The sequence below is a fragment of the Centruroides vittatus genome, unplaced genomic scaffold, assembly GCF_030686945.1.
Source record: "Centruroides vittatus isolate TY-2023 unplaced genomic scaffold, ASM3068694v2 contig_1208, whole genome shotgun sequence".
NCBI lineage: Eukaryota > Metazoa > Arthropoda > Arachnida > Scorpiones > Buthidae > Centruroides > Centruroides vittatus.
In genome coordinates, this window is record NW_027120772.1 from 128 (window position 1) to 15,215 (window position 15,088).

A 15,088-nucleotide genomic window follows, 5' to 3' on the forward strand; every position below is an offset into this window, starting at 1 on the left:
TTGTCCTTTCTTTTTTGTATAGCGCAACGTTGACAGCTTTGACAATAAATTTTGATATCTTGTTTCATAGTAGGCCAGTAAAACAATGACTGGAGTTTTTGTTGCATCTTCTGAGATCCTAAATGACCTCCTATAGGTGTATCGTGATGGATACGTAGAATGTAAGGGATCAGTATAGATGGGATGACTAATTGATTTACGAATCTTCCTTGTGGGGAAGGAAATTCATGATATAACACTCCTTCTTCGTCGAGGAAATAGCGTTGTATGTCTTTTGCGTCATCTCCGTCTTCTAGACGTTGAATAATAAGTTTCCATTTCTCCTCTCGTCTTTGGAATTCCCCGATTTGTGATTTTGAATAAATGGGGTCAACATCGTTGACTGTAGAAATATGTCGGACAGGGATTCTGCTTAACGCGTCTGCGTTTTTATGACAACTTCCTGCCTTATGTTTAATATCGAAATTAAATTCTTGTAAGAAAATGATCCATCGGGCTATTCGCGAGTTTGTTGAAGAGTCCTTGTTGCTAATTAACCATCTCAATGGTCGATGATCTGTAATTATTGTGAACTTTCTCCCATATAGGTATGGTTTGAAGTATTTTGTAGCCCAAACTACAGCTAAGCACTCTTTCTCAGTTGTGCTGTAATTCTTTTCGGGTTTTCGAAGTATCCTACTAATATAGGCTATAGGTTTTTCTCCATTTTCATCCTCCTGAGATAAAACTGCTCCTATCGCTTCGTTCGAAGCATCTGTCGAAAGTATAAATGGAGTCGCAAAATCAGGAGATTTTAAAAGCGGAGCTGAAGTGACTATTTCCTTTAGCCTTTCGAAACTACGTTCCTGTTCTTCTCCCCATTGAAACTTGGTATCCTTCTTCAGTAGATCAGTCAGTGGTTTTGCTATTTTAGCGTATGAATCGATATGTCGTCTATAATATCCCGTTAATCCTAGGAAAGACTTAATGTCGTGTACATTTGTTGGCCGGGGAAACTGTAAAACGCATTTGATTTTATCTGGATCTGGTCTGATCCCTTCCTCCGAGACGTCGTGTCCGAGGAATTTTATCTGTCGCTGAAGGAAGTGACATTTTTTTGGTTTTAGTTTTAGTCCTGCATCTGCGAGTCTTTGGAAAATCTGTTCTAGACGAATCAAGTGAGTTTGGAAGTCTGGACTGAAGGTCAGTATGTCATCCATATAGACCAGACAAATTTTTCCTTTCAGACCGTGTAGTATAAAATCGGCAGCCCGTTGCCAAGACGCGGGGGCTCCGGAAAGTCCCATTGCCATACGATTCCATTGGTAATGACCGTCCGGTGTTGAGAATGCGGATTTTTCCTTGTCTCGTAACCCCAACTGCCAGAAACCAGACAGGGTATCCATGGTAGAAAAGTATTTCGCTTGCCCGATTAGGCTAAGTGCTTCTTGCACGAGTGGTAAGGGATAAGGATCTGTCTTTGTTATTTTATTTAATTTCCTATAGTCTACAACGAGACGCCATGTTTGATCACGTTTTTTCACCAGGAGAGCGGGAGCAGACCAAGGTGATTTCGAATGTTCAATGATACCTTGGTCTAAAAGTCCGTCGATGATTTTATTCATTTGTTCCCGTTGAGCATAAGGGATTCGATAAGGTGGCTGATATATGGGTGTAGCGTCTCCGGTGCGTATTTCGTGTTCCACGATCGGGCAGTATCCCAAATCATAGTCGTTGACGGCAAATACATGTTTATATTTATATAATAAGTCTAATAAAGGTTTCTTTTTGTTCTTTCCTATGTTGGACCAATCGAATAACTGTCCAAATTCTTGCTTGTTTAGAATTGAGGTAGAGGGTTGGGCGTTAGTGATTGGGTTGATGTTCGGAGGTTCTGTTTCTTCTACTGCCTCATGGAAAGTTCCAATGCAGTCCCCTTTTGATAATTTTTTTGGTTGAGTAGATAAGTTCGCTATTCGAACTGGGACTTGACCGTCCCTTGTCGTTTTAACTACAGAATCGACTCCCACTACATCTTCTCGATTGTTTATTTCTGTTTCTATAATTCCTATTTCACCCTTCCGTTTTATTCCGGAGATCCTTGCTGTGACAAAAATCTCTGATCTGGGAGGAATATTACAATCTGTCAATAATAATACTTGTCGGATTAGTCCCTCCTTGATGGGGTTCGTTGAAACGAGAGGTGTTGTTTTCTCATTTTGTGTGGGTGATGTAGAAACAACTTGGATTGGTTTACCTCTGCGATTTCGTTTTTCGCGTTTCCGGTTTGGCGTTATCCTTTCTACTCCTGCCTTCCGGAAATCGATTTCCTCTCCTCCTCGAAATAATAGTTTTTTCCGTGCCAAATCTATAGTGAGGCCTTGAGCTTTGATTATGTCTCGTCCCAACAGGCCATCGAACGGATAAGGTATTTGATCTTCTACCACGTAACATAAGTACGAAAAATGCAAGGGTCCTATTAAGAAGCGGAATTCCATGGCTCCATATGTTCTGATTCCGTGTCCTGTGACGCTTTGAAATAATACCTTTCTTTCCCTCTGTTCGAATTTGTGTTTAGTCGCTCGTTGAGCGAAGGATCGAGATAAAAGGGTTACCGTGGAACCTGTATCTATGGCCAGTCGAGCCGGGTAGTCATTGATAGAACAACATAAGCTAGGTTCAAAGTTTTTGGCCACTATTCCTACTCCTACTCGAGGTTTACATTCTCTGTGCCTACCGTTGCTGTTTGTAGTTTGTGAATTCGTCCGGGAGGAGAATGAGGAACCTTGTCCAACATTCCTGCAGTTTCCGCCATTTCTTCGCCAGCTCATTTTGTTAATTCTCCCTTGCGGTAGGGGTCGAGATTGAGATGGAGTCTGTCGTGACTGAAATTGGGTTGTTTGTTCGCTTGAGCTATTGTGGTCTTCCCGTCGGGTTTGTTGCCTTCCGCCTCGTGTACCTCCACCATAAAAATTGGGTCGAACATAACCGCGTCCTTCTGATGGGGATGAGTAATGTTGTCTCCCTCTATTCGCCGATTGTATTCCTCTCCGCCGCCGATTTTCCTCCTTGTATTTTAGTTCATTCAATTGTTTTTGTAAATGCGCTATCGTTGCGGTTAGATTGCTATTTGTGTGTTCCGGATTATTAATCGTTCTAATTATTCCTCGAGGGGTTTCTGTTAATTGGAGCACCGTCTCTTCCCAAATGGCCGCTTTGACTGCATTTTGAAATGTTTCAGGATTTTTAGACATTACGGTACGTTTTATTTTGTCATTAAGACCGTTTACAAATTGGACGAGTAGTCTCTCGTCTCGTTCTTTAGCCTGACATCGCTTGATTATTTCCGTTTCCCGCGCGTCGGCCCCTGTCTGTTCGAGTATCGTTTCTGAAACTAGGCTTTGCAGCCGAACCGCGTATGTTTGTACATCCTCATCGCGTTTTTGTATACATGCATAGAATTTTTGCAGTCTAAGTGCATATGGCTCCTTTTCAAATCTCCGCGTCATCTGCTGTTTGAACTCATCATACGTGTCGATCGCTCGCATTCGCTCGTCTTTCCACGCGAAATCTCTTGCTATGCCTGTCAGTTTTAGCTTCGCAACTCCGAGACATTGCGCTTTTGTCCATCCTGTCAGTTTTGCTATTTCATCTAGCGAGTCAAAGAAGTCCCTTATACGCAACCCTGATGTGTCTCCTGAAAATGTGGGAGTTAGGGGAATCATTCCCGACATTCCGGAGAATGCGCTTCCTCCTGGATTACCGTCTCCAGTTGTCTCCATTCTCGATTCTTAGAATCGCCGGAAAAGATGTATGGGGGTGAGATGTCGGAACGAATCGAAACAGATCCCACTTCTGACCAACCAGTGTGAGGTTAACCGAGGGTAGGAGATGGAGGATGATTCCTATCTTCTCTACCTCTTAACGGCACAAGACCTTGAGGTCCGACCTCGGTTGTCGAAAGGATGATTAAGGCTCGAGCGGTCAATGATTAGTTACGGATTTGGGATCGTAAGATCCGGTTTACGTCAGGAACTGACACCAATCTATCAAACTTCTCGCGGATAGATACGCGTTTTTCGGAAGCATAAGATGCCGATGATGAGGGTAATGGAGGAAGAAACGCACACTCTTCTAATATTAAACAAAATACCCGTTTATTTTGAGATTAAGGGAATACATCAATTAACATATTTGGAAGTATTTATATCATCGAATCGAATTATTAAACCGCGTCTCGAGTGATCGGAGAGAGAGAGTTTACAAAACATCGCGAGCAGGATAAATACCTTAGTGATCCGGAGATTTGTGATCCTGAGATTTGCACAAAGTCCGAGGAACGAGAGTTCGCTTGAAAATAAGAGTCAATGGACTGTAGATAGATGAAATGGACGCTTCAACGGCGGGAGATGATAATCCACGGCACACACACTTATCAGTTGTCGAAACTCTTTCTCTCTCTTCCTCTCTGCGTTCGTTTTTCCTTTTATTTCGGGATCTTGGGTTCGAGATTTTGTGAAGTACGTCAAGGGTGGAAGTCCTTTTTGACCAATGGTGAATTACATGATATAATTATTTTTCAACAGTTAACTCATCTTCTACAAGGAAGTATTACCGTGGGAACGATGGTTTATGATTAATTTTTACGAGAAAATTTGTCGGTGTTTTTCCGTTTTTTTGTTTCTGTGTTTGATTTAACCCTAACTGTCGAAAATCGGTTGGCAAATAAAATAAAATTTTTAATCGAATCTCGTTATTCTTATATTCGAACCTTCACATATGTAACTGTCATTATACAAAATTTCTAACTCTATAAACTATGAAATTGACTATAATTTAAGTTAAATTGAAATCAGAAAAATACAGAATTTAGTATTTAGACAAATGTAATGACTGATTAAATATGTTACTCAAAAATTATTTGGTTTCAACAATTTTTTCTAAATTTTATATATACATAATTTTGAAAAATTTTAAGAAAAATTAAGTTAACGAACTTGTTTTTCACTTAATAAAAAAAGTAAATTGAAATAATGTATTAATCTAATAGGAATGCAATACTTACTTAAGACTAATTACATATGCTCCATTTTGTTTAGGACTTATTCTAAGCAAAAATGTTCCAGTTGGAAGTTTTTCTATTTTAGCAGTGGCAGTATCACGGTCCATTGTTCCCGAAAACCTGTTAGAGAACATTTATTTAGTAAATTATTTAGAAAATTTTAATAACTTTATTTATATATATATATAGTTAAATGAAATAACTAATGAATGATAAAAATCATATACTCTGAATTGTTTGAAAATGTATTCTTTAATTATGCAAAATAAATTTTAAAATTTAGTTCCTATTCTAAAAATTTAGTAATTAAGTTATTAAAAAAAATACATTAAAATAAAATAAATGCAGAAACAAAATTCTAGGACTATATGAACATAATTTAACTATATACAGTATCTAAATTAATTAAGTTTTTAAACATGTATAGAATATAAACTTGTAATAAAACTAAATTATAAATTAATTTTTACAAATAAAGTTTCCGTCGTATAAGATTTAATTTATAATATTGGAAAAGTTATAAATTGGTCAAAGAAACTGCAGCGAGAACCAGGAGAAGTGAAAGTGTTAAATGATCATTGCATATGACTTCCAATAAGTCCTCTTGTCTTACTGTGTATCACAGAGACAGGCAGTTAACACTAGGTACTATTGCCACTTCCTTGATCATCTTCTTCATCTAGCAATTTGTTTCAAAAAGCCACAGTTACCAAAACACATCCGGTTGTCTTGCATGACAATGTGTGCAGCCATTTATTGCAAAGTGAGGACATTGCTAAGCAATCCTCACTTGTGCAAAAAATGACTAGTGGAGAATACCAGAACACCTATCTTACTTACCTGATAGGACTGTGACCTTTTCCTAAAAATTAAAAATTTCTTAGAAGCAAGCACTTTTTCTGAGACATTAACAGCAGTTTGTAGGACTTGGCCCATGTTTCATCAACTGCAATAATCCAACAAAAATGTTCTGGATAAATTTAAGGAATTTCTATTTATTGCCATTTCTGCAAGTCATTCAGAGCATAAGACATCCAATTTGCAAGGTAGGCACTTTCCCATTTTCATTGTCAAGATGTGGCAAACACTGGAAACTGCAATGCATACTTTGGCACACTTATTTTTTGGAAACTCCATTAATTAATAATCATTCTCCCATAACCTCTAAATGTTTTTCACATGTCTGATGCATTGATCAGATGGCCATCACTATGCACAATCTTGGCATTCTCCCATATTTCCCACACTACCAATAATAGTTTACCTATTGGGAGGTTCTAGACTACAACTAAACAATCAAATCTTGCATCTAGTGATTATCATCTGTTTGGAATTTTGAAGAAACACACCTTCAAGAAGAAGTTCTCATCGGATGATGAAGCAGCCAATTTGACAGAAGTGTTTCGTGTTTGACCCAGAATTCTACGCACAAGATATACACCATCTTCCATAGCATTGAGGCAAATACCTCAATTTACATATTGAATATATGGGAATATAGTATGCATACATTATGCTACAACAGTGTCAAAGCAGCAGAATCATAGTTTCATAGTAGTCCTCAATCAAAACTTACTTCATAAATACATCAAATTAGAATACACTATATATCATTCGGAATATATACACGACCTTTCAAAACGAATGCTACCATTTTAAATTATTTTAATTCTCTTAATTATTATCTAAGAATGTTAAAATGTTCATTAAAACATTGGAAAACTGTTCAGGTTTCACATTTGCCTATTACAACTTCTCAATGTGTGCAACTCATGTCACATAGCATACATCTGACCAACATTCAAATTCTTCCTACACTTGCTACAGCATGTCTGTCACCACTCATTCCTCAGCAGCCACAACTCTACAGCTCCTACAGACTACTCATGTTGCATAATGATGAATGATTCTGACTTGTGAACTGCAGAACACAAAATGTCTTCTTAGTTGTAGAATTTCCATTTTTGTTTATGGTGCTTCTTAGAGGAAGTAGACAACAGAACATTTGAATGTAAATGGAAGACGAAACTCGGATAGTTACTCTATTGACTGGTGTATAGTGCATACTTCTCCGACGATAATTAACATAATTATAGCCCCGAAGGAAAGGTCTGGTCGTCAAAGGGTGTTCTGTAACACGTGATATGAAATAAAGCGGGTTTCAAAAATATTTTGGACAGATTGCGTCTTCTTTGATTAAATAATTATAGCAATTTAAGATAATAATTCATTTTAAAAAACCCTGTATTAATTTCATCCTTTTTATAACAAATTCATTAAAAATATTCATTTAAAAACAAAAACTTTTTCCCTATTTACATTTTTATTTTTCTAAAACATACATTTTATTCAATTCATATTTATATATCAAATTAAAATATATTGAATCAAACTGTCTACAATAATTCAAAATATTCTAGTGAAATATTTTGAATTATTGTAGACAATTATAGTAGTAATTCTAGAATAGTAGAATAGTTATAGTAGTAGTTTTACTTATGTTAAAACCTACCATGGATATTCTTCTAAATTTAAATTAACGTAGCCTTCGTGCGGATTTATATGATGGGGCACAGGATTACTCTTCCATGTAGGATATGGATCTTCATAAGAAGAACGTTTTGGATCCTAAAAAAAGTTATTATTTAAAAAATTTCAAGTGTATAGTGAAGTGTTATAAGGCATACAGTGTATTTGTGTAACATTATGCATGTAGTGAGGGTTATGCATTAAAACTTCTATTAAATGTTATAATACATAATGAGGTATAATACAGGGGTGGCCAGACTTTTTAGAACTTGAACCATATACTGAAAACAGAATTTGCATATACATATATACATATTTTTCCACAGCTAAAAACAAATTTGGTCAGTTTTTATATAGTAAAATAAACAGTACTAACACAATTTTGAAAAAATCACATTTATTAATTAACTTGCGTGACAATAAAAAAATCACATTGTATCATAAAGCTTTAAAAGATTGCACCACTATTAAAAATAATAACAATAAATCGACTAACGCAAAAAAAAAATACAAAACGAAATCATTTAATATTTACTCTTTACTAGTTGAAGGATGAATTTGTAAATTGGAAACTAATTTTAAATAATTTGATGTGTAATTTGTAACTGCACTTCTGAGCAATTCATTTAAATGGGAATTGGTAAGCTGCGAACGAAATTTCGATTTAATAAATTTCCTATTAGAATATAAAGATTCAACTTCATACGTTGACCCAAATAATGATAACAGTCGACACGCTGCATTTTTTAAATGGCCATATTTTTGTGTGGGTACAGTGTTTCAAAACTCGTTAATTGATTTTTCAGATTTGTAAACCATTTGTAGGCCCGCATCCTCTTGCATTTCAATCAATTCCATTTCTCCTATAGCTGTTTCCGGAAGTATTTGTTTTATAAGTGGTAAGCCGTTGTTGACTACGTCACGTTGGAATGGATTTAATAGAAATGTAATAGATGGTTTAAGTTCTTCTAGATCAGCAAATCTCTCTTCAAAATTGTCAAACACAGATTTTAATTTGTTTTTGTAATTATTAATTGCATTAAATGAAACATTAAATGTTTCAGCATGAGCTTTTAGACGTGGAAAATGATTAAAAATTTTATCAGTAATATCCCTTTCAAATAATTTTAATTTATTTTTAAAACTAAAAATACTTTTTATTTTTTATCTTGCAACGATACATTTAAATTTTCAAATGTTCCATAATATCATAAAAGAACATTAGGTCCCGAATCCAATCGCTATCTTTCAGTTGTGGGTATGATTGTTTTTTGTATCCAAAAATTCAGATATGGGTTCTATCAATGCAACAAATTTATATAAAACATCGTACGTAGACAACCACCTTACTACGCAATACAAAGATAAATCTGTTATTGGTTCAGTTAAATTACAGTCTTCAATAAAATTTTGAAATTGACGATGGTTTTTTGCATTTGTGCGAATATAATTTACACTTTTTAATGCTGGTGTAAATACATGCTCAAAATTTAAGTGTTTTGCAATTAAATGTTTGCGACGTAAAATGCAACGAATAGGGATAAAGTCCAGAATGGTTTCATCTTTTTTTAAAAGACCAATTAAACCTGCAGCTCCATCTGCAGCAACACTAACTAACTTATTTTTTGGGACTGTTTTAAGATCATCATCAAGTGCTTTTTTTTTTATATCAACACTGCGTGTAGTATTTTTAAGAGAAATCGTGTCTAACAATTCTTCTCGCGCTATACAGTCATTCGAAACGAATCAAATAAAAATTGCCAGCTGCGGTAGATCAGTTACATCGGTAGATTCGTCCAGGGCTAAACTAAACGCAACGCAATTATTTATGTCGTTACGCAATCGTTCCAATAAATCTAAGTTTATTGCCGAAATACGACGTTCAATTGTATGCCGTGTGGTAGGAATGTTCTTAATCGAATTTAAAAGTTTCGTGTTATTAGGATCTAAGATCTTAATGATATCAAGAATATTTTTCTTTAAGAAAATCTTCCATATATGGACGTTTATCACGCACGATATTCCGTGACATTATAAAACTAACTAAGCCTAATGATTTTGCTTCTTCCGTAAATCTGGTCATTAAATTAATTTGACTGTTTAATGACAATTTTAAAGATTTAATCTTCTTAGAGCTAAGTTCCGATTTTTCTGGAAATCGAGCCGAAAAATCCGAACGTAATTTATCGTGGCGACGCTTTAAATTTCCCACTTTAAAATCATTTGTAGTTACTTTACATACGAGGCAAAAAGCTTTATCATCATGTTGAATAAATGCATAATTTTCCTCCCAGTCGTCATTAAAATTTCTTTTTTCATCGATGTATTTTCACTTTTTTTTTTTAATTTTCACAGGCCATGTTAAAAGGTATTCTAAAATAAAAATTTAAAAACAAGTTCATTTGTTTACTTAATAAATCAGCAGAAATATTACCTTTTTGTCAAAAATGTTCGTTTTCGAGTAATATTAACACAACTAACTATACTAACTATAGAGACAGAGCATTAACTCGATTTCAGCGCCACTGCAGAATCAGAATTGGGATAGAAGTTCACAAATAAATATGAGGCAACATAGATTAAAAATAATATTATTAAATTTTACATGCTATTTTAACGGAAACTTTTTAAATCAAATATAAACATTTCCGATTCATATATGCAATTCATTTAAATATTTATAAAAAAAACAACACTTTAGCTATTACTTCATTTTATACTATGTTTTATAATACAATATAATTTTTTTAAATAATAAATAAATTATAATTGCTGTATTAAGTAGCATAATCTAAATTTAAAAACCAAAAAATGCTAAAACGTTTCCTAGTTTCAATTGTCAATAAGGAAATATAAATTTCAAAACTATTAACGTTATAGAAATTGTTATTCATTATCTATTCATTTTTAATGTTGATTTGGATAAATAAGCATTATAATTATTTTTTCTATTAATGTTTTTACGTATTATGTTATTTAATAAATATTACATTTATCTTTTAATAAATAATGTATAACGTTGCCATATTTTGACTTTTTTAATTCAAACAATATATTATTTATTTTATATTATCCAAGAATCATACATAAAAAATAATAAAAGCAAAGTTAAAATAAAAACAAATTTGGTATAAATTTAAGCATCTTGCAGTGAGCCACAAGTATACTTAAAAAGAGCCGCATGTGGCTCAAGAGCCACAGTTTGTCCACCGTGGGTATAATAAATATAATATATATATGTAGTTAATTATTTACATAAATTTTATTAAAAACATGTATATAAGATATGATGCTTATCCATGCCAGTAAGGTCTATGGAGGGAAATGAAGCTAAGACCCACATTCTGTAGAGATATTTATCATGGTAGTAAGCAGATCTAAGTTTGATACCTGCTCGGACGTCTCCCGGGTTAACAAGGTCTACATTTGTGGGTTAGGCAGAGGCTCACATTCGAAAAATATGCCACGGTCTCCCTTGGTTATCGGTGGCGAAAGCAGTGCCGGCCCAAGCATGGCTACTGCAATGCCCTCAACAGATGTGAAGAACCAACCCAGCCTTGGTGTTTCTGTGGCGATGCATCCACAGACCACAAAAATTGGAAAACCACGCCAACGGATGAAATGGACAGTAGAAATGAACGAGTTTATCATCCGTACTTACTACACCATCACAAAACTCGAAGCAAACATGACAGCATACAGACAACTACTACACCATAGATTCACAACTACACAACAGTATCCTCATCTCACTGTCACCGAACAAAGGGTTGTTGATCAAAAAAGAACAATTATACACAACAACCTTATTCCACAAACAACACTTGAACTTATCAAACAACAGGTTGCTGATCAAATACATCAACAGACAGAAACATCTAACATTAATGAAGATCATGTAACCTGTCAGGATAATCCAGCAACAAGCATTGATAATAACACACATACAACAATTACCACTAATGATACTACAGACACTTCCTCATCCATCACTGATAACATAGACATGGATTTAGTTAATACGCTCTCACTTATATTTCAGGAAACACTCACTAAATATACAGGCACAGATCCCACACAAAGACCACAAATACCAAAAATGTCAAAGGTAGTAGGATAAGACTAAATTAAGTAAACACTCACTTACTACCAAACTACATTCATTCAATTTCTACACTCTCAGACATTCATACATTACAGTATGCTGGGGCAGTCACAGTAGTGAGACACCATGGACTGAAAATACAATCTTGGACAGATACACACAAAACACAGTTCTATCAGAAGCCTGCCTGGCAGAGAAGAATAGAATCACAAATAAACTGACATTAGACAGCAATTAGGCAGGCTGACACAATACACTAAAAACAACATAACACCCAAAAACTCAAAAACATTTTCAAGAAAATCAAAACATACAAAACATAAACATTACAACACACACATTACAGAATACATTGATACACTAAAACAAAAACACGCAGCCAAAGCACGTAGACTTGAACAATACAATACAAAAAAACAAGAAATTATTTACAAACAATAATGAATTTTTTTACAGACAAATTAGTAACAAAACAAACACTGATATGCAGCACAGTGGCACACCAACAGAAGAAGAACTCACAACATATTGGTCTTCTCTTTGGTCCAGTAATGTCACACACAACTGCTGATGAAAGCTGGATCAAGAAGAAAGAACAAAATCTTGCACAACATACCAACTATGCCTTGCGCTAAAATATATGCACATGACATCGAATACGCTGTTAACAGAACACACAACTGGAAAACACCTCGTGTAGACAACATTCACAATTTCTGGTACAAAAAGTTTTCATCCCTGCACCAGGAACTAGATAAATATCTAACACACATCATCATCAATCCACAAGACATGCCAAAATTTCTTACTCAGGGCATCACCTACATTAAACCTAAAAACAACAATACCACAGACCCCACACAATACAGACCAATTACATGTCTTCCAACACACTACAAATTATTGACATCCTGGTTCGCAAACAAAATATACAAACATGTTGAAGAACACAACATTCTTACGGAACAACAAAAAAGTTGCCGTAGAAATCACAGAAAGAACAGTTACTCATAGATTCAGTCATTCTATGGCAAGCACACAAACAACACAAAAACATACACATGGCAAATATAGACTACAGAAAAACATTCGACAATGTTCCACACAGTTGGCTGCTACATATTCTATACATATACAAAATATACTCATTGTTTTCTCCAAAAACACTATGAAGCACTGGAGAACAACACTACATCTCAAGATAATACTTCCATACAAACAAATCAAATATTCATTAGGCGAGGAATTTTTCAAGGAGATTCCTTGAGTTGTCTCTGGTTCTGCTTAGCCCTGAAACCATTATCTAACACGTTAAACAACACGCAATATGGTTACAATATCAGACATGGAAAAACAACATAATTTACACTGTCAGATCTCATGTACATGGATGACATAAAACTTTAACCATCTATACAAAAACAACTTCATCAACTCCCACAAATCACACATTCGTACACGAAGAACATACAAATGGAATTTGGCCTGGACAAATGCAAAACACTTCACGTAGAAACAGGAGTCTTGAAGAAAGATTTCGCACTCAGAAATGGAGACGTTGAATCCACGGAAGAGGACGTGTTCTACAAGTATTTAGGATTCCAACAGGCCAAACTAACAAATCATACACAAATAAAGCAACAATTAATTAAAGAATACCAAAGTAGGTTAAATTCTATTCTCAGAACACAGTTAAAGCAATAAACGCATATGTCTTCCCACTACTCACATATTCTTTTGGATTTATATATTGGACTCAGACATATCTTGAACAATTCCAAAGGAAAACAAGAACAACACTTACTAAGCATAAACAACATCATCCTAAATCCGCCATAGAAAGATTAACCCTTCCACGTAAAGATGGCGGATGTGGCCTGATCAACATAATTGCCCTTTACTACAAACAAATACAGTCACTGTGAGAGTTTTTCTACAAAAATCAAAAAACATCACAGTTACATAAAGCAGTAACTCTAGCAGATTCAAATAACACACTATTAAATTTACACTCACAACATATAAAAAGCATTGACATCATTAAGCAATCGTGGGTTTAAAAGGCACTCCATGGCATGGATCCCTGTGACCGACCTAGCCCAGGATTTTGTTGACAAAACTGCGTCAAACAACTGGTTAGCTCGGGGATGATTCTTTGGGGAGACAGAAGGATTTGTGATTGCCATACAGGATCAGGTCATAAATACAAAAAAACTACAGAAAACATATACTCGAAGATACAACACTCACAAATGACACATGCAGAATATGTCACGTCATGCCAGAAACCATACAACACATCACCTTTGGTTGAAAGCTCTTGGCACAGACAGATTAGTCACATAGATATAATCAAGTAGCAAATATAATACACAAAGAGCTTGCAAATAAACACAAATTATTAGACACCCACGAACCATACTACAGATACATCCCACAGACAGTATTGGAAAACGACACCCTAGTGGCATAGTGAGGGGGATGCAAGGGGGTGTATCATGCACCGGACGCCACTCTCAGAGGGGTGCCCAAATGGTTTCCAAAACAAACTATATGTGTTTCTGGAGGGGGAAGAGGGGCACCAATAAAGTGTCAAGCACTAGTTATGTTTGCCACGCCACTACAACACCCACAAAATGTACTACAACAGAGCCATAATCACAGATAAAACAATTTACCACAACAGACCAGACATCACACTCATTGACAAACACAATAAAATCACACATTATAGACATATCCATTCCAAGCACTCACAATGTACTGTACAAAAGACATGCACTGAAAAAGTCAGCAAGTACACACAACTTGCCCAGGAAAATAAGGCATCTGTGGAGGATGGATAGAGTGCTTATTGTATCTGTCGTTCTCTCCTCTACAGGTGTCATACCACACAATATTGAATAAATGTCATATTGTTAGGAAATTCCTGAATACAGACACACTTATTTAATTTTTTGTCTTGTTTTGGTTACTATGCCTTGACCTTAGTCCGGCATAGTACACAGCCACCAGTGTCAACTGAATATAACTCACAAAACCCAATATAATAATAATAAATCAACAAATTTAGGACATCATAATCCATAAGCTGGCTGAAAATGTAATATTTAGTAGATTAAAACAATACTTTATAAGAGCCCAGGAGGGGCAGCGAAAACGTTCGCAATTTTGAAAATATTTCACGCCGGTTATCGGTTTTAGAAGGTATTTAAACTTTATAAGGCTTTTCCTTACTTATTATTAATTAAAAATAAACGTAAAGACAATATGCACCAATAATTAATGCATATTTTTTCAAGAAAAATGTTAACTGAAACAAATTTCTTATTATATTACGTAAAGTTTATTGTGTATTTTAACTTTTCAAACTTATTAATTCTGATATTAAATGACTGAAAACAATATATATG

At 35.0% G+C, this 15,088-nt stretch overlaps 1 protein-coding gene across 1 annotated transcript in view; it reads right to left on the reverse strand.

The window, feature by feature from the left end:
* Positions 1-4,269: 4,269 nt before the first annotated feature.
* Positions 4,270-15,088, reverse strand: part of LOC136985262 (guanine nucleotide exchange factor VAV2-like) — a 162,135-nt gene continuing 151,316 nt past the window's right edge. The window contains exons 22-24 of the mRNA XM_067282513.1: positions 7,554-7,669; positions 5,045-5,161; positions 4,270-4,519 (exon numbers count right to left, since the gene is read on the reverse strand). Coding sequence (XP_067138614.1) covers positions 4,270-4,519; positions 5,045-5,161; positions 7,554-7,669 — 483 coding nt within the window. The remainder of the gene's footprint in view (positions 4,520-5,044; positions 5,162-7,553; positions 7,670-15,088) is intronic.